Genomic DNA, 19,686 nt, shown 5'->3' on the forward strand with positions numbered 1-19,686 from the left:
CGCTCGGGAAGTTCCGCCGGGAAGCGGCGCCGGGAGAAGGCGGGCCCGCGCGTGCGCGCCGGGAGCACGCGGCAGCCGTGCGGTCTCTTTGGCCGGCCGGGAGCGGGAGGAGAGCGGCCGCTCTTCCTCACGGCGGGGCTGGTGGCGCGGCTCGGCCGCCGCCTGGCTGCCATGGGCCGCAGGGCGCGGGACCGCCGGCGGCAGCAGCAGCAGCAGCGGCAGGAGCGGGGCGGCGGCGGTGGCGGCGGCAGCGGGGACCAGGCGGTGAGAGCCGGGCCGGGGGAGGTGAAGCGGGGCGGGGAGAGCCGGGGCCTCTGGGCTGACGGCGGCGGCTCTTTTCTTCAGGGCTGGGCCGGCGGCTACCCCGAGATCGTGAAGGAAAACGAGCTATTCGAGCGGTACTACCGGGAGCTGGGCATCGTGCCCGCCGGAGAGTGGGACGCGTTCATGGCGGCGCTGCGGGAGCCGCTGCCCGCCACGCTGCGCATCACCGGCTACCGCAGGTACGGCTGGGGGCTCCCGCACCGCGGCTGCCAGAGCCGCTGGCACACGGGGAGGTGTCCCAGCCACGGCAGGGGGGTGGAGCTGCGCCACCCTTAGCGCTCCTTCCAACCCGGACCATGCTGTGATTCTGTGATTCTCCATCCGGTGTCCCTCCGGGTGTCTCTCCATGCAGCCACGCCAGAGAGATTCTCCACTGCTTGAAGGAAAAGTACTTCCGAGAGCTGCAGGACCTGGAGGTGGATGGCCAAAAAGTCGAGATGCCGCAGTCGCTGAGCTGGTGAGTGATCTGGAGGCGAGATCAGGCATTCTGCATGGTTCCCTTCAACCAGCCTGGCTCATCCGTCTATTTCTTCTGCCTCTATTCTTTTACCGTCTCTTTTCCACCAGGTATCCTGAAGAGTTAGCCTGGCACACTAACTTGAGTAGAAAAATCTTACGCAAGTCCCCACAACTGGAAAAGTTTCATCAGTTTCTGGTTAGCGAGACAGAATGTGTAAGTTTTGAATAGATCTTTATTTTTTTCTGGCATATCCTGAGCAATGTTTTATTGAAATACATCATGAAAGATGGAGACTCTACTTTTTCTTTCAGAATTTGAATAGCTCAGAAGAATCTGGATTTTGTGGTGCTGTTGGTCGTGGTGCATCCAATGATTCTGGTGCATAATTGCAGCTAGAAATATTTGCCTAAACTAATTGCATTTTTTTGTTGTTGGTGAGGATGTTAAAATGAGTCCCTGGAAAATGATCAGTTGCTGTTAGAAACCAAATGTTTAGACCTGATAAAAAGTGCATGCATGGGCATGACAGCATTTAAGTGATGGATGTTTGTCACTTGATTCAAGTGATTTCTCCTCTCTTTTGAGCGGAAACTGCAGAATCAATACAATTAGAGTAAATACACAAATACTAGAAATTACAATTGGGTGAGATACTGTGATTTTTTTTTTAAATTAAATTCTAGCAGAATTTAATCCTAAGTTTATAGCAGTGTGTTTCTGACTGCTTTCTTATTTTATTACCTAGCAATTTAAAAGTTTTATTGCAAAAGAAATGCATTCTTTCACGGAATGAAAACAGATTTAATTTCTTTTTTCCTTTCAAGGGAAACATCAGTCGTCAGGAGGCTGTTAGTATGATCCCACCTCTGCTGCTTAATGTTAGCCCTCATCATAAGGTAAGTCTAGAATATAATGTGTGCTAAAGTTTGTTCCCTGAAATTTGCTTAATTGAGCTACAAATCACAAGAGCAGTATCATGGCTGATACTCGCTTCTGTTTTGTGTTGGTACATTTTATGCTTTCTGCACATCAACAGCAACGCTCAACTAATGTTCAGATCACAAAAACTTTATCAGAGGAGCATCTCCTTTTTGAGCTGTGTGTAATACCCAGCAAAAACCACTTTGATTTTAGGCAATTGGATAGTCTTATTTCCAAAGTGAAAGTGTGTTTAGCTGCATCTGAGTTATGTATTCTTGTTGCAACCTGCTTTTAAAGTAACTGTTTTTAACTTCCTCTCCATCACACTGTGAACAGATGTAGTTTTCAAGATGCAAGTGATAATATTCCCTACCTCATAGATTTCACTCCTCTATGCCTTTTGAAGGAGCTGAAAAATTCTACTCTATAAATAATCTGTTAGATGAAATATTTTGGGTGAGCTGAAACATGCTGTTGGTGGTGGCTAAACATTACAGGGTGCTAACTTTAACTAAAGTGTGTAAGGAATGCCCATGGTATTTTCTTAGGGCATGCCATAGGAATGAGGATATCTGGTAGCAAACTTTCTACTCTAACTTTGTGATGTTTTCATACTCTGTACTTGTTTGGAGACCGAATCTGTAAGATGGCCTTACTCTCTTAAACTGTTAAATTAATGAGCTAGTTGCCTTTTTATCTCAAGCAGCCACATTGTGTTCTTCTTTCTTAAATTTTCATGCTGTATCTTAACTTTATCACTAACATGTGTTTTAAAGACTAGTTTGTACACAATTGTTTCTATATTAGCAGTTCTTAGCATCTATGACTTTTCCCCTTTTTTTCTCCTACTTTTCACCCCAACCCAGTGTATGACAGCTATGGCTGTTTTATGTGAAGCAAGGTCTCATCTCTTTTAAGTGAATAGTAAATTGAAAGTCTTGGTCCTGATGTGTCACAGGTGTATTTTTATTTCTGTCTGGAGTTGAACACAGGGCGAACACATTCATCTTAATGTAAAACATAAATTGTGGGGATATTTTTGCACACACCTTACATTGTATATGATAAGCTAGCAGTATATAGGCTTTACATTGAACGTATAATTTGGGTGAGTATTGCAGCAGTTTCCAGAAATGTAAGATTTCATAAATCAGGCTAAGAATAGGTTCTTTATCGTCTCTTGTGCCAAAACAGCAAATGCTTAATGATGTAATGGTGCCCTGACTTGTCATTTAGGGCCTTTCATGGTCCTTAGTGCCTTAGTTTAGGAGCTGCTTGTTAGGACCAGAATTGCAGGTTATTTTGCTTAACCAGCATGTTCTGTATGTCACGTCTTCCACAAGGATAAAAGTAATGATTGTCAAGCATTTCCATTTCATTTTTAATCTATTTTTCCCATTTAATTTTCCCCTACCATCAGTTTACTGGACAGTTTTAGAGTATGTTTAGAGTTTTGGAGTATATTTAGCCTTGTATATTCTTCATAATTTTTTGTACTTTGTTTTTTTCAAATTGGTGTTTAGAACAATCATAATTCTACATTTTCAAAAATACTTAATTTAAACACGAACATAGTAAATTTCTCAAGCACTGAAAAAGTACAAAGCAGGAATTTTAAAAATTTTCTTATGTTTGTAGATTCTAGATATGTGTGCTGCTCCTGGATCTAAGACTGCCCAGCTCATTGAAATGTTGCACGCAGACATGAATGTTCCTTTTCCCAGTAAGTCTGGAAAACTAAAAACTTGTGACTTGGAATTTCTGCTTTTACTTGTGGTAGATTGTTTTAATGTCACGGATGAGTAACTGCATTTAACTACATACTGAATTCCCCAAGGGGTTGTTATGAGATTAAAGGCACCCATTTGAAACTTCATGGACTTCCTTTGCTTGAAAAACAGACATGAATTATATGTATCTTTTCAGTTCAAATTACAGTACATGTGATTAGAGCTTTATTTCTGTATATAAATCAGGTTTACTTAGTAGATGGCAGCCCATGAGCCTCTGTGCTTTCATGGTATCCTGAAAACACTGGATTAAGCTGCTTTAGACTTAAAGAAATTGTGATATTTATTGTTTTTGCAAGCTTCAGAATCTTTGTTTTTGTTTAGATGCTCACAGAAGATACTGCCCCTTGACACTGTAAAGTTGCAGAGAATGTGTGGATTCTTTCTGCATTGTACTGAAACTTTGCTGATGTAGAGATTGTCTTTGGTGACAGTGGGGGTTTTTCTATTTTAGAGATTTTTCTTTGAGAAGTTGAAGGGGCCTTGGCTGTGTCTTACTGCCACAGGATGGGAGCTAAAACTGTTGAGACTGACACATCAGTTAACCTTCAATATGCTTTAAGTTATGCTCAGTAAGGGCTCCCCTATTCATGAGCAGTCTTTTAAGTAAAAATCTTAAGGTGAAAGATTTACAGAAGTCTCAGAGATAAGGTAATAAACTATGTAAAATTATTTATCTGTTGAATAATAAAGCATTTTCCCACTATTTTATGTTCCCAGGTGGTTTTGTAATTGCCAATGATGTTGACAACAAGCGCTGCTATTTGCTGGTTCATCAGGCTAAGAGATTAAACAGTCCATGCATCATGGTGGTAAATCATGATGCCTCCAGCATTCCTAACCTTCAAATAGATGTTGATGGAAGGAAAGAGATCCTATTCTATGACAGGATTTTATGTGATGTCCCCTGCAGGTACCTTGCACGTAAACTTGAATACATGGATTTTACTGTTTTAAGTGCAGTGCTAAATTTTTTATGTTACTGAATTGTGCCTTTTGAGGAGGTTAGTGAGTTAGGATTTATAGTTTGGAATGCCTTTTAAGTGTGGGGATACAGAATCGAGGTGAATTTTTTCATTCCAAGTGGTCCTTAAATTTGATCAGTTAAAGGGCTTCAAATTTTGACCTTATGTTCAGGACACAGAAATACAAAGGCAGTGTAGGAGAACTAGTTACAAGGGAGAGGGATTGCTAATATTGTGCTGCTGTAAATTACTTTGATATGGAAAGAGTCTTACACACAAATAATACAAATCTGTTTGACCTCTGTTGCAGTGGAGATGGAACCATGAGGAAAAACATTGATGTATGGAAGAAGTGGACAACACAAAACAGTTTGCAGCTCCATGGGTAAAAATGCTTATTGCACATCTGCACTTCTTTCATTTTTCTCTCCTTTTTCTATATCTTTAACATCTGCATGCATTCACATGTTAATATATGACAAAGTAGAGACTAGGAAGAGTCATTTTTCTCTCAGATCAAGAGCTTAGTGCTATTGAGAGGAAGTGTAGGGTTTCAGATGTGAGGAGGAAAGCATGTGATTCTAAATTGCTTGTATTGTTTTGAATAGCTGTCATGGAAATATTTAATTGATTTAGACAGGATAGCTAATAAAATGGAACAAATCACTTGGTTGGGATTCTTAGCATTTAGGCAGGTAAAATACTGCTAGAAAATACAGAAAGTCGTAAAAGTTATTAGTGATATTTCAGAGTCTTTAGGATTCTAGAGATCATACACAAATTCAGTTACCTGAGATGGATTTATGTAAACTGATGGTGAATGAGTATTTAGCCTAGTTCAGGCACATGGTAAAATGTAGTGATTGAAAAGATAACAAAACTCAGAACATTTTATTGTGTATTTTTAACAAGCTGGGGATACCACTGGTTAGTGTGACTCAGCTGACCTATGACTTCTTGGCAACTCATTCATTATTGCAGGTCTCATTTTGGTTGGAAGTATGTAGGTAGGGTCTAAATCATGGTTCACCTCAGCGATACCTTTCTCAGAAGGCCACTGCTATGTTATCCATAATATTTGTAATATTATTGTAAGCTATGTTGTCCATAATACTTGTAATAGTCAGATTACTCCTCATTTTAACTGGATTTCTGAGAAGAGTCATATTTCCAGTGTTATTTTTCTAGAGTTCTCCATAATAAAACTGATTGGGCACTAGAAGGAAAAAAATATGTTCAAAGTTATGCTGTGTTAGTGTTAATGTTGCTAATTGTTGCTTTAATGTAATAGGTGTCATTGTGAGTGTGTCTGCAGTATAGAGTGCACTAAGCTTAGTTCAGCACTGACTATAATTTGTGTATTTCTGGCAGCTGTAGAACTCCCCAAGTGCTGGCTTAGTCCATGGAGAGTTGTGTGTCTGCAGTAAAGCTGTTTGTGTGTTTCTGAATGATAGCTGGCTAGACCAAGGGTGTTCTGTTAGTTTGCAGTTGAGAATTGCAACCCGTGGCGTTGAGCAGCTGGCAGAAGGCGGGAGAATGGTGTATTCCACGTGTTCCTTGAATCCCATAGAAAATGAAGCTGTGATCGCATCTCTGCTGGAAAAGAGTCAAGGTGAGAATGTAAGCTTGAACAGAGTGGGAAACTCCTTTTTTATTTTTTTCCCCTCAGCCAAAAAAGGCTATGCGTATGATGGTACTAGTGATAATCTTAGTGTGGGTAATATGCTGCTGCTTTGCACAACTGTGGAAATCTTTTTGTACCAATAGTATTTCATTAATCTTGCTATGAACAGTCTTCTTAAATGGGAGTGAATCAGCTGCAAATACAATACCTGAAGAGTTGTGTTAATGATACAGAAGGCACGTAGATCAGTGGTATTCTGTCTTTGTTATCTGGCTCCCACTAACTGCTGTCGCTGGTTGGAATCCATGTCTGACATCTGTAATTCCTTTGGAAAAGCCAGTGTGGAACATTGCTGCTGTGCACTGTAGGGAGTAAAAAGCCTGGGGTGTAGTTAAGCAGTTAGAGCAAAGTAATTGTACACCAGTAGGTGGGAGTCACTGATAGCTTTAGCATCCTTTGCCCCACATTTTGACATGCTTGGATTTTTAATGTGTTTAAACTCACAGGGGTTTTTGCATTTTTGGCTTGATTGCGAAGGCTGAGGTTACAAGAGGTGGAAAAACTGAGACAAACTGGGAAGCTGCACTGCATCACTTTGTGATAGTAGGGTTCAGTAGCCCATTTAGTAGCTGGTGTATACTGTTTTTTTCTGAATCAATAACCTGAAATTTGGAAACATCTAATTGATTTGGCATGGAAAGTTCCACAGACTTTTTAAAGTTGAGTCTTTTACAGAGCAGAAGCAGCTCTATTGCTCCTGGAGCTGCACTTACTCTGGAAGTTGGTAGCTTGTTTTGTGTAATGTTTGCTTTGTGCCAGTAGCTATTCTGGCCCCAAATTATGCATGAAATTTCATTGTCTTAGAAACAGCACTTTTGCTACAGTGCTTGCAGGTTAATTAGGAATTGTCTATGTAATTTCTACTCCCACTCTTCTGTGCACTGGGGCAGCTTCATCTTATGTCCTGTGTGCAGCTTTGATCACTTTCGATATAAGAAAATTATTAAACTATTAGAAAGCATGCAAAGGAGGGCAGCAAAGATGATAAAGGGTCTACAGGAAAAGCCTGATGACGAGTGGCTGGAGGAGACTGAGGGGAGACCTCATTGCAGTCTGAAACTTCCTTGTGAAGGGGAAGAGGAAGGGTAGGTGACCAGTGACAGGACCCATGGGAATGGCCTGAAGTTGTGTCAGGGGAGGCTTAGATTGGATTACAGGCAAAGTTTTTTCACCCAGAGAGTGGTTGGGCACTGGAACAGGCTCCCCAGGGGAGTCGTCACAGCTCAACAGAGTTCCAGAAGTGTTTGGACAATGCTCTCAGGCACAGGGTGTGACTCTTGGGGTGTCCTGCAGAGGGCCTGAGTTGGACTGAATGATCTTGGTGGGTCCATTCCAACTCAGCTTATTCTGTGAAAGGACATTTTTATTTAGAAGTAGTTTCTTTGGTAATCATAGACACGTTTCCAGAACATTACAGTATGCTTGGCTTATTGAATGCTGCCATAGTAAGCAAGCATTAATTTTAACAGTGACAAGGTTGGAAAGCATTTAAGATCTAGTTGGGACAACAACTCAAAAGCAGTAGGATGTGGAGGCCAGCAATTGCAGCACCTGGGGGAAATTCAGTGCTTTGAAGGAAGGACTGGCTATGATGCTCAGATCTAGACTCTGCCCAGTGGAGGTATTTTGAGGCATACTTGAGGCTGTGATGTGTCCCAGCAAGTAAATGTTATCCTTGGAACTTGAACACAGGTGTAGCTTAAGAAGGCAGTAGTAAAGAGGCAGTGCAGTGGTCTGCAAGGGGCATTGTACCTCAAGAATTAGTTCAGGTCAGTCCAGAAGGTTTGTTGGTAGTTCTAGCAGTGTTACCTTGCTGAAGCAGATGGGTGAAGGAGATGAGAGATTGCTTTTCCCTTAGGCATGAGGGAGTAGGGAGAAGGCCTTTTTGTACCATGTAGCAACTATTGGAAACTGTAGCACTTCTGACAGACTCTTCAGTGCCTGATAAGTCTGATGGAGTCTTAAGATATCAACTGAAGTCGTGCTGTAGGGAGGCAGGAGTATTCAAAGGATGGATACAAAACATCAAGTGTAATCACATTTGAGATGTCATTTTTGAATTTTTCTATGAATTCATCTATCTCCTTTTCATTTATTTAAAAGACTTACTTAAGCTGTCACTGTAAGAGTAAATGGTTATAGTCATGTAGGACAGGTTGCTAAATTGTGTACAACATAGGAAAAAACATACCTGACTGTTAACTATCTTAAGTATTTAGAATCACAGAGAAGCAATGTTAAAAGTTATTATTTTCTAGGGAGATCACCTATTTATATAAGCAGTAAATTTTTATATAATTCCTTCTGGACTTTGGGCAGCTTGAGATTTTATTCAGTAAATTAAGCTGTTGATGTTTCTTGTAGTAATTTGATACATTTTAGGCACATAGTCTTTTGTCATGTTAGTGTTAAACAGTTTGGAATTTTCCATTCCCTTTTAAAAATAACATTCTCTTTCCTCTCTCATTGGAATATATTGGGATTGTAAGTCCTTGAAATTAGAATATTGTAGGCATCTCAGAAGGCTTAGTTATACTAAAAGTTATTCCCTGAAAAATACTTAATCAGTGTAGTAAATCCAAATGCTGAGTAAATGAGAATAAGAACTTCAATGATTCCTTTGCTTAGAACACTGATGTTTAATGATACAGGTTGTAGAGTATTTCTCTGCAGCTGCTACAAAAATACCTAGCCATTATATTTTGGGTAATTTATGGTTACATCTTATGTAGTTATTATTAACAGTTCTTCTCACCTTCTTTGTTAATGTAAGTGGTAGAAGTTGTATAGCATTTTATTTCTTGAAAGTTTTAAATGGTACTATTCATAAAATGGCTTAAAACTTTAAGGAAAACTATTTTTATAAAAGTCAATTGGCAACATAACTCTTAAATTCTGTTTTCAAAACATTTATGTTCTTGGGATTTTAGGTGCCTTAGAACTCGCTGATGTCTCTTCTGAGTTACCAGGTTTGAAGAGGATGCCAGGAATTACAAAATGGAAGGTACTTAACCTGATATTTTTGTTAAGTTCTTGATCTGTAGTAGAGTGTTAAATTAGGGAAATTCTGAAGTGTAACATGTCACAAAATTAGGTTGAGCTGCATTAATGGCAGAGATTTGATGTTTAGGGGAGAGAGCTAAGCTGAAAGTCTTTGCAAGGGTAGGTTCTTTTCTCCTCATCTGCTCTCCCCTTATCTCTAGGTTTCTTTCCTCTGTCTCCTATATTTTCTTGCTACAATTCCCTACTGTGTTGTGTGTGTGTGTGGCCTGTAGATGGCAACATAATTTCAGCCACTTTTAATGTTAGCCATCCCTCTCTGTCTTCAGGATCCCTGAATGTTAGATTCTGCAGTGCTTCAGCTGATCCATTTCTTTCATTTGGAGTAAAAGCTGTGAAGCTGTTTCTGCAAATAAGCTGTTAAACCTGCAGTGATGGGACTAATCCTAGAATAGTAAGAGCATCCTGTATTTTGTTCCAGGCCTTAAATTATTTCAGTTTTGGAAACAAACTAATAGGAGGGGCAAAAAACCCAAAGCTGCTTCAGCTTCCTGTCAAGAGTATAGTCAAGAAATGTAGAAGCCATCCTGGTAGTGGGGAAAGATACTGATTAAATTTTAATTATGAGTGTGTGCCTTTGCAATACCATTGGGTCTTCTGTCTTACCATCTCACTAGTCTCTTGCAATGCCAGGTAGGTTAATGCCTGTGTACAGGCTAATGAACAAGATCCAGGAAATAAAGATTTGTATATGTTCTGCAGCTGCACTGGAAATGCAGCTTAGAAACTAGTTGATTTCTTTCTTCTTACAGTTCCTAAAGTTTACACTGTATACTTGTACCTGAAGAATAAATGTAATGCATAACTGTGGCTCTGTGATCTTAATTTTACCTTTTTTTGGTACTCCATAAAGGCACTATATATATATTTATATAATGATCACTAAGGGTATTTTCTATTCCCTGTAGCATCTATTCTCTGTTTGCAGTTGAAATATAAATCTCCTTAATAGGTTTTAAAAACTAGTCTGATAAAATGTGTTGAAAGTTTGCCAGACTTTCTTCAGACCTGATTTGCTGCTACTGTATATTTTCATGCCTCACTGGTAAGGATGTCACTATGGATGTATTTACTTAATTTGGTGCTCTTTTTACTTGGTGTAGTCTTTTGTTCCCTGGTGCAGGATTTTTTTTCTAGGAGCTCTGTGATTGATTGCATTGAGTATTCCTGAACATCAGTTGACTGTAAGTCTCTGGAAACAGCAAAATCTGAAATAAGGTTTTGTTCAAGGGACACTTGGGTGCTTGGAAATACCATTCAGTGCCCCCTCCGTAAGCCAGACGATGAATGAACTCCAGTGAATTATTTTGGGCTTGAAGGAAGACACCTTTTTAACTCCAGATTTGGTCATCTGTTCCTGCAACACTTTTATTCTTCCTTCTGCTCTAACAGGTGGTCAGTAAAATATGCAATGGAGAAGAGTTCAGAGTGTTCTTTGGTGCTTTGTCGTTCTACTAGTTACACCAACTTACCAGTTAGGCTGGCAAACCAAAACTGAACAGCACAGGACTGATATGCAGTTTTTCCAGTAAAACCAGAATAGTTTTTTTTTTAGACTTTGGTTATTTATCGGTCCTGTTGATGGTTTTTCTCAAGCTTGAGTCATGACTTCCAAAGAAGAGCAGTTCAGAAGTACAGTCTGTCTTGTCTCCTTCTAGCACTATGAAATGTAGCATATTTTGACTTGAAAAAGTAATTCTGAAAGTACAGTAATTTCTATTTCAGGAAATGTAGAAAGGCACAAGGTGTGATCTGATCAGTGTCTGAGAAGTGCCAGACTTCATGATGCTGAAATCTGCATTCCAAAGTTCACAGTGAAATTGTAGTCTAGATAAATGTTTCATTTCAGTTTCCACTAGAGCACTTGATTAAACTTTCAAGACAATCACAGTGAGATGTTTGAAACTGCTTCACCATATGTGCCAGTCCTGAAGTTGCCATCACTGCAACTGCTTTACTTTGTTGCCTTCACAACAAAAATGTGATTAATTTATTTCAGAGATTAATTTTATGCATTTGCCTTGTGCATCCCCTTTTGGGACCCTTCTTACAGCTTTAGCATCCAGTACAAAACCAGGCATCTAGAGCTCTGAAGTCAAATTTTCCCCGGCTTATTTTTTCACTTTGGTATCCTTGCTTGAAGAACATTCAGAATGCCTTCCTGTAAGAGTTGTGGCTCTAACCTTCTGCTTGTATCTTAAGAGTCCATCAGAAGCTTTGATCCTTAGCCAGACTGAGGTGATGTTTTGTCTACACAGTGTCTTAGAGCAGATCTGTGGATAAGTTTTGAGTTCTAAGTAAAGGTACAGGTGCTAGAAAATTCATGGGGATGTTTCTTCAGCAGCTCTCCACTAACACATCTCTGCCAGTGACTTGTATATGCCTGTGTCATGCAGCTTTCTACCTACCAAACTGTTGTGTTGCACTCCTGTATATTTCTTACGTAATGAAATTGGGATTCTTCAGATTTGATCTTTACTAGACTGCAGTAGCTCTTTTCCCTTATATATATATATATATATATGTATACTGCTTGGAAGCTGCCTATAACACAATGCTTCACAGCCAGTCTCATGGGAAAAAAGGAACAGTGTGTCTTAAATCTCATGGCTCACTGATCTTACATATTTCACCACTGTCCTTCCACTGGATGTTGGTGGTTCACATGTTTTAGCAGGTTAACAGAGATCTTTGTAGTTGATTCAGCATCAATCTGCACTTTGACTGTATGCTTTTTTTTTTGAAGCATATGAAGTGAAGCAAAGAGCTGCAGCTGGCAAGAATCTCCTACTCTGAAGCACACACGTACAATGCACAAAGAAACAATACACTTTAAAGAACTTAATTTTCTGTACCAGAGAATAACTTCTTTATTTGGTGTCAGAACCTTGGTTTGCAAGTATTTTAATTAAAACTTGTAAAATGGTGACCTATATTCTTCACTGAATTTATATTTATCCCTTTGAAGGTGATGCTGAAAGATGGACAGTGGTTTGAGGAGTGGAAAGATGTGCCTTCAAATAGACAAACACAAATACGTCCTACGATGTTTCCAGTGAAAGATGAAGAGAAGCTAAAGGCAATGAATCTGGAGCGCTGGTAAGTTTCCCCGGAGTAAATCTTAGGAGGATTTGATGTAACATGTACGGTTGTGAGTAAATTATAATTAGGTCAGATTAAGAATGTGTAGGTTTGAGTATATTTTGATTGCTTCATATGTTGTAATGGCAGTGCACAATATTGTAACTCAGGAGAAATTACTGCAAGCTGCGTAAGAGAAATAAGTGCTCACGTGAAAAGGTCAAATTCTTTGCATCCAATAGAGATAAACAGTCAAAATTACTGAAAAAGTATGCAAAACTTTAACATATTGACAGTGTGACTTACTTGCTTTTAAAGACCTTCCACAGCTATTCTAAAAATATTGTTTAGAAATGAGTCATTAAGGCTCAAGTGTGAACAGTGAATGAATGTGTTGCGTTGATGCAAGTAATTTTGCCACAATGCTCTATTTAGATCCTGTTTCTAGTTTGGTAAATTAAATCTGCACAATCCTACCAGGAATACTTACCTTATCCTGAAAGTAAGTATAAATGTGAGCCTTCTAGTGTTTTGCGATTATGAATGCAGTGATGAATGTGCTGCAACATTTTTTTTCTTTCTAGTCTTAGGATATTGCCACATCACCAGAACACAGGTGGCTTCTTTGTGGCTGTCTTAATAAAAAAGTCTCCAATGCCATGGAATAAACGTCAGCCTAAGGTAACTTCCTTTAAATTATCTAAAATGTAAATTGCTAGTAATGTTTCAGGCTTTGTTTTTGAGTTTGCACATAATAGAAGACAAACTACAACTGTTCTGTATCTGCCCTTCAGTTATAGTTCAGTGTGTCAATTTAAAATAAATTCCTAAATCCATGAAGTACTGAAGAAGTACTTATGAAAAAACCATGAAAACTTTTAAAATAGAAAAAAAAAATTAAAAGAAAGGGGATTTTGAAATAGTAGTTAAATAACAAGCTAAATCTTGACCCTAAAATTAAGGCTTTGGAAGAATTATAGAAGAAGATTATATCGGATAGCTAAAGCTGTCACTTCCTTCAGCTGTGTGTGGTCCCCTGCTAAAAGGCTTTTTTCTGCTGTGTTGTAAGCTAATTCTGATGTCAGTTTATCTCACTCTGTGGCTGGTTGCTCAGGAGTGATTCACTAGCAGATTAGCAGATCAGCAGCGCAGGGAATGGATGTAAAACTGTTTGGAGCAGCAGCTTCAGCCATCTGACTTTAATCCATTTGTTGTCAATTGTCTTTAAAACCCTGTCAACAGGGTTTTAAGTTGATGTGATTTATTTGATCTCTTAGATTGTCATGTCTGTGAGAACTTATGTTGTGAATCCCTTTTAGGTGTTTATTTGATTTGCTTCATTAGAACAACTTATGAGTAAAATGTATGTGGCAATAGGGAAGCAGCATTTATTCAGAAGTAAACACCCTCCAAATAGTTTTATGATGTTCTAAGTTAAAACATCGTAGCACTCTAACAGAAGGTGTGCAGCAGCAGGATGCATGTGTCATTTTGAGTGTCGGGAGGAAAACAGCAGATCCTGTTTTAAAAATCTGAGGGCTTGAACGTGATTTTGTAGATGGTACAGAAATAGCTTTCTTGGACAATTGCTGTGAAACTGTCCAGATCAGTACTGGAGGTAAATGCAATTTATAGTGGTATCTTGATCTAGTAATCAGATTAACTCCCTGAATGGATCTGTTTAAGCACTTGCATACAAATTGACAGGAATTAAGCACATACAAAGACAACATAGGTGCCTTCTGTTACAAGCTGGATACTACTTTTGCTTTTTTGAAAATACTGTAATTTGAAATAGGTTCATCAGAAATTACCACAAAGAACAGGAGATACTGAAGTGACAGCAGCTAATTCAGGTAATGGTTCTGACTGTATTATTGAAGAACCAACACTTGCTGAAAATGAAGAGTCTAAGAAAATGCAAGAATTGCAGAATTTGGACACTGAGCAGAGTAAAAAGGAAGGAGTATGCGGGTAAGGACCATGTCTAAGTATTTGCCCTGTGACAGGTCTGCAATTCCTGAGTATTCTGTAGTTCTTTTGTAATTTAGAAGTTAATAAAAAAAATTAATTCATTCATTCAGTTGTCTTGCATTTCCAAGTTTTCTGTCTTGTCTGTGTTCCATTCAGCAAGTTTGGAAAATAACCAGTTTTCTTATTAGCATTTGTTAAGTCTGTTAATACTTTCTTCTCTGTTAAGGGAAAAAATACTTTCAGAAGTTGGAAGATCTGTATTGTCTTCACAATCATTCCATCAGAAATCTCTGTTTACTTGTTTTTGTGAACTCTGTTTCCAAGCACTGCTTGACTTCCTTATTTTAACAAGTTAAACTGTGTGTAGTGTTAGTCAAGCACAAGAAAATGCCAATATTCTCTTTGGCATACTGTTTTTACAATAAGCCAAGCGTTGACTAAATGAACTGAATATACTGATTTTAAAGCAAGTGAAATTTTAGTGAAATATACAATGCAATGTTATTTCCTTTTTAGACCTCCACCATCTAAAAAAATGAAGTTGTTTGGTTTTAAAGAAGACCCCTTTGTGTTTCTCCCTGAAGATGATCCATTGTTCGTTCCTATCCAGTAAGAAAAAAGATGTGTCTGTTTTGGCAGTATGATTCCTATTAGTTCAGGGATGTTAGTAGTTCAAGTTTGGTTCATTACAAAGGATGGGTCTTGTTGGTCTTGCATAACAGCTTTTGCCTGACTTTGCACCAGGGCCCCCTCTCCTCAACACTTAAATACTTATATGAAAATAGCCAACTAGAGTTTGCACTGGAAATTTTCCAGTGTGTCTCAGTGTCTATAACAGCTTGTCTTTTCTGATGTCATGCAGCTTAGAAAATCTAATCTTTGTGTTCTGAAGCCAAAGTGCTAAGTGCTTGCAGAGATAGCTGGAGGAAATGGGCTAAACCATGCATTTTGAGGATGTGATTTTATTGCTCAGTTAATCAAAACAAGTATTATGGCCACAGGAAGTTTTATGCATTGGACCCATCATTTCCCAAGATGAATTTACTGACTCGAACTCAAGAAGGAAAAAAGAGGCAGCTGTACATGGTTTCTAAGGAGCTAAGGAATGTGCTTCTGAACAATAGTGAGAAGATGAAGGTATGGTTCACAAGCATCAGTGTATATCTCCTTGGACTTGCCAAGTGTACTGTTTACATAGAGGATTAGCCCTCTGACAGGCTGTATTTTTTTTTTTTTTTTTAGTCTAGATGAATGTTTCCTCTCTGTCCCTCCTGTGATAGAGATGAAAAGTTGACTCTGAGAGGAAAATAACATTCTCTGAGATGAAAATCAGTACATATTGGGTGGATGAAAGAGAACTTAAAAGTAGAGAGAGGGAATATATAAGTTGTGTGTGTGCCAACATTTCTATGTAATCTTCAGGTAACTTTACATGTTTACATTGACAATGTTGTATTTATCACCCCCTTAATTATAAAGGTATTAACAGCTTTGAAAGCCAACCAAAAAGATAAGTTCAGCTGAGTTATGTACTGGCTGGTATTACACAGGGATATTGTTTCAAAGTAATTTTAACAATTAAACATTTTGAAAGTTCATTAAGCTGAGTGAAAATGGGATAATAAGTAGTTTTTGTGAATAGAGGGAATTTTTTTTATGATTCCCTGTGGAAAATGTCTTGCAAATACTAAAGATTTGTCTCAAAAGTCATTGTGTAATTTAGGTTGGAATGAGGTTATGTAGTCCAGCTTCCTTCCTACATCAAACAGAGCTGACTTCAAAGCTAGATCAGATACATTCTGGGGACTCATCCAGTCAAGTCTTGAAAATTTTTGAGAATATTCAGTACATCTTTGCAACAGATTTTTGAGATGGGTAAACAATTACTCTTTTATCCCCTATGCAGGAAATGGCTACATAACTGACAAAATTTTAAGAAACTGGTGCATTATATTAGGTAGTGAGGCTTTGAGTACCACAAAGGATGGATAATGTCCAAATAGTGTCCAGCTTGTGTATTTTTTAAATCCTGTCCTTGACTGACTTTCTCAGAATCACACAGAAAATTCTTACTCAAACTAAAATTAAAATTAGATATTAGTAGTTTGTTGCCCTCTTTTTAAAACGGCCACTTCCTCACACTGTTCAGTTTTCAATATAGAAAGGAGTAAAAGGCATTTTATATTGAGGGAGTGCCACATTTTTGTAGCAGGAGTTCCTTTTTCCCTTGAATAAGTTTTCACATTAATTCAGTATTCAGTGCAAATGAACTTTTAGTTGAAGAGTTGAGGAACAAACAAGTTCAGAGTGGTAATTTAGAATTTATGCTCCCTACTGATGTTTATTGGCTTTGCTGTTTGCAGGTTATCAACACAGGGATAAAAGTCTGGTCTCGCAACAGTGATGGTGAACAGTTTGGATGTGCATTCAGATTAGCACAAGAGGTAATTGCATAGCACTGTGTTCTCAAAGGAGATACTTTGGTTTCCTAGAGAGCCTCATAAGACAGCTGGCATTAACTTTGTCAGATTAATGGTAATTGACATTTTCAGTATGGTTTAAAATTTTTTTTCTGGTATTAGGTAAAGTGCATACTGTTTTTGACATTTTTCATTGAGAAATCAGTGGTTAAATTTTGAAACAATTGTCTTTATTTATTAAACAGGGAATTTATACTCTGTACCCATTCATTCATGCAAGGATTGTAAATGTCTGCATAGAAGATGTCAAAATTCTGCTAACCCAGGAAAATCCATTCTTAAGTAAATTTAGCAGTGAAACACAGAAGAAAGTCAAAGATATGGGTAAGCCTGCTAATTTTGCTGTCACAAAATGACAAAATTATTTTTCTTCTTTGCACAGAAGGCTATAAAATCCTGTAGCATAAACTGTGTTTGCTAAAAATTTGGACTAAATTTATCTTAAAGATACTTGTTAGGTAAGTAAGCATTACTGAAAGCCAGTGTGCTGCTAGAAATTGTAGTCCTTTCTGATTGCAGCCTCTAAGGTTTTTGAGCTTGATTACAGAAGAGTTGCCAAACCTATGACTTCTGCAAAGTAGTGCTGTGGGGCAGCATTTAAAATGTCTGATGAACAAAGATTTTATATGTGCTTCTGGTTTTTGTGCTTGTTAATGCTCCAGTTGAAACTGTTTGTCATCTGCAATTGGTTGTCATGACCTTATGTATCAAATACAGTTACTCAGATTTGATTTTCTTATATATGGGGAGCGATGTCTACTCATATTAAACTTTTAATTTCCTCTACACTGGATGCTTAAAGATATGAAATTTGGTTTTCAGCCTTTTGTTATTGTTTTATTTCCAATTCATTGCTGATCCTTGTAGTTCCATGTTTGATGAGACAAAATGGGAAGAAAAAATGTTCTGAAGTTTGGTCTGGCATACTCTTATGTTCATTTTAATTAATTAAAAGTTTTTTGCTAGATTCACTGAGTGACTTAATCCACTGTGTGTATTTTGTATTTTAATTTGTTTGTTTGAGATTTTGGAGGAGCCAGTGTTGGCAATTGCATCTGTGACTATGTAAATACTTTGGTTTGAAAAAAAAGGGAATAAAATCTGGTATTGTCTATAGTTCAGTGTACTGATGTGGATAACTGCTAACCATGTCATGCTCTGTGTTTGTCTAAAACCTTGTTTTCTTGAATATTTCCAGATTACAATCATTGTATCATTGTAGCAAGTAACACATCTGTTTTGTTTTGTTCCCTGTAGCAATGGGAAGTATAGTTCTGAAGTACGACCCAGACCCTGAGTAAGTAGGATGTGTTGCTTTCCTGTTGATTATGCACTCCTAAGACCTGGACAACAATTTATTTTCACTCAGGAAAAACAGAAGTAGAGGCATAGAGATGCAGTGAGGGAAACAGTAAAGCCATATAGGATACAGAGAATAAGACAGGAAAAGAAGCTGTCTTGTCTGTGAATTCTTAAAAAAAGCATAGAATTTGGCTTCATAAAGAAGAGCTGGCAATTGTGCCAGTGATCAACAGATCTGCAGAATCTGCATGTGATTTCTTTGTTTGTTTGTTTCCCTGTAAAGTCCAGCGTTTGGAATGGAAAAAGTTACTTTTTATTGTTCCTTTTTGTGGACAAAACTCTTGAGAATTTTCTAAATGTAAACTTTCATTTTACTGTTCCTTGTAATAGTTTTCAACCCAGAGCCAGAAAATTATTTTGCTTGCTGCAAGAACTTAATAGCATTGAGTTTCTGGGTTTTTGGCTTGCCTGCTTGCTTGTAGACAAGCAGGTGTCTGTGTAGGTGTTGAAGTTAAGAACAATGTACTTTCATCTTCTTTGAATAGTTACAAAATGCATTCAGTGTTAGGACTGAATTGGTGTATGGCTATAAAATGAAGTTTTGAAGATGAACTTTCTCATAATTGACTGAATTAACTGCTTGTTTGTAGAAAACCTCATGATCTTCAGTGTCCAATAGTGCTGTGTGGTTGGCAAGGGAAGACATCACTGCGTGCCTTTGTGCCCAAGAATGAGAGACTTCATTACCTGAGGATGATGGGAGTTGAAGTGTTTAAAGCAAAGAGGAAAGAGGAGGACTTGGAAGACAAAACTGAGGAAGAAGTTCAACACAGACTGCTGCATACAGAGGAAACAATGGATGTGGAAGATAAAGAACATGATTTAGTACCAAAAATGGAAGCAGAAACAGGTGAAAAGTCTTCCCAGAGTCCTGCCAAAAGCAGTGCTATGGAAATAGAAAATAAAATTGAGGATTTAGATCAATCTAGTAAAAATGCCAACACTCATGTAAGCCAGGAAGGCAAAGACACGGATGCGAGTAATGTGAAAGATTAGGTTTCTTTCTGTATTACTTGGCAGCTTCCATGAGGCTCACATCCAGACTTTTGCTTTTAGCATGAAACTGTATTTTAAAATTTGGTCAGAATGGGATGTTCTTCTTTTAAAGTTTCACCTATTTTATATTTTAAATGAAAGCTATAAAGAAATTTCTCTTCAAGTGTGTCTTCTTTTCACCATTTAAAATTCCTTTTTATTGGTGGGTTTGTGTGTCTGTTGCTGGCAACAGACCAGGCACCAGTAAGATCTCAAGTCTGTATTTTTAATGTAACAGTGGTATGCACAAATGCACTGCATGTGTGTAACTGGTCAAAAATTCCTTCAGAAGAAAAACCTGGGGTTCCATTCAAAGCACATAGATTCCAAAAACATTTTTTCTCCTATGATTGCTTATCCCACCTACCACCCAATATGGTTAGTGTTGATAACTGCAGGTTCTTTAAAGGGTAAGAGAATCAGTGTATCCAGACAAGGGCACACACAGGATATCTGACTGACAACCTGGTGCATGGTTATTCAGAAGAAAACCATGTCCAGCATCCTGGGAAAAAAAAAAGCAGAATGCACTTTATCAGAGACTGATGTC

The 19,686-nt window shown here is 38.3% G+C and overlaps 1 protein-coding gene across 1 annotated transcript; it reads left to right on the forward strand.

The window, feature by feature from the left end:
* Positions 1-95: 95 nt before the first annotated feature.
* Positions 96-19,260, forward strand: NSUN2 (NOP2/Sun RNA methyltransferase 2). The gene is made up of 19 exons (XM_036406799.1): positions 96-264; positions 346-503; positions 677-781; positions 892-997; positions 1,609-1,680; positions 3,344-3,428; positions 4,216-4,408; positions 4,771-4,845; positions 5,942-6,072; positions 9,075-9,148; positions 12,173-12,303; positions 12,870-12,966; positions 14,084-14,259; positions 14,776-14,868; positions 15,261-15,396; positions 16,623-16,703; positions 16,925-17,063; positions 17,997-18,036; positions 18,692-19,260. The coding sequence occupies exons 1-19, from the start codon at positions 172-174 to the stop codon at positions 19,095-19,097; spliced, it is 2,391 nt and encodes a 796-aa protein (XP_036262692.1). The 5' UTR covers positions 96-171; the 3' UTR covers positions 19,098-19,260.
* The last annotated feature ends 426 nt before the right edge of the window (positions 19,261-19,686 follow it).

The sequence above is a fragment of the Molothrus ater genome, chromosome 1, assembly GCF_012460135.2.
Source record: "Molothrus ater isolate BHLD 08-10-18 breed brown headed cowbird chromosome 1, BPBGC_Mater_1.1, whole genome shotgun sequence".
Lineage (NCBI taxonomy): Eukaryota > Metazoa > Chordata > Aves > Passeriformes > Icteridae > Molothrus > Molothrus ater.

Excerpts from the sequence above, each read along its gene's own strand:
- NSUN2 (XM_036406799.1), top strand. The coding sequence starts at position 172 with ATGGGCCGCAGGGCGCGGGACCGCCGGCGGCAGCAGCAGCAGCAGCGG. Across the intron at positions 1,681-3,343 it reads ATGTTAGCCCTCATCATAAG|ATTCTAGATATGTGTGCTGC; the intron begins GTAAGTCTAGAA and ends TTATGTTTGTAG. Across the intron at positions 3,429-4,215 it reads CATGAATGTTCCTTTTCCCA|GTGGTTTTGTAATTGCCAAT; the intron begins GTAAGTCTGGAA and ends TTATGTTCCCAG.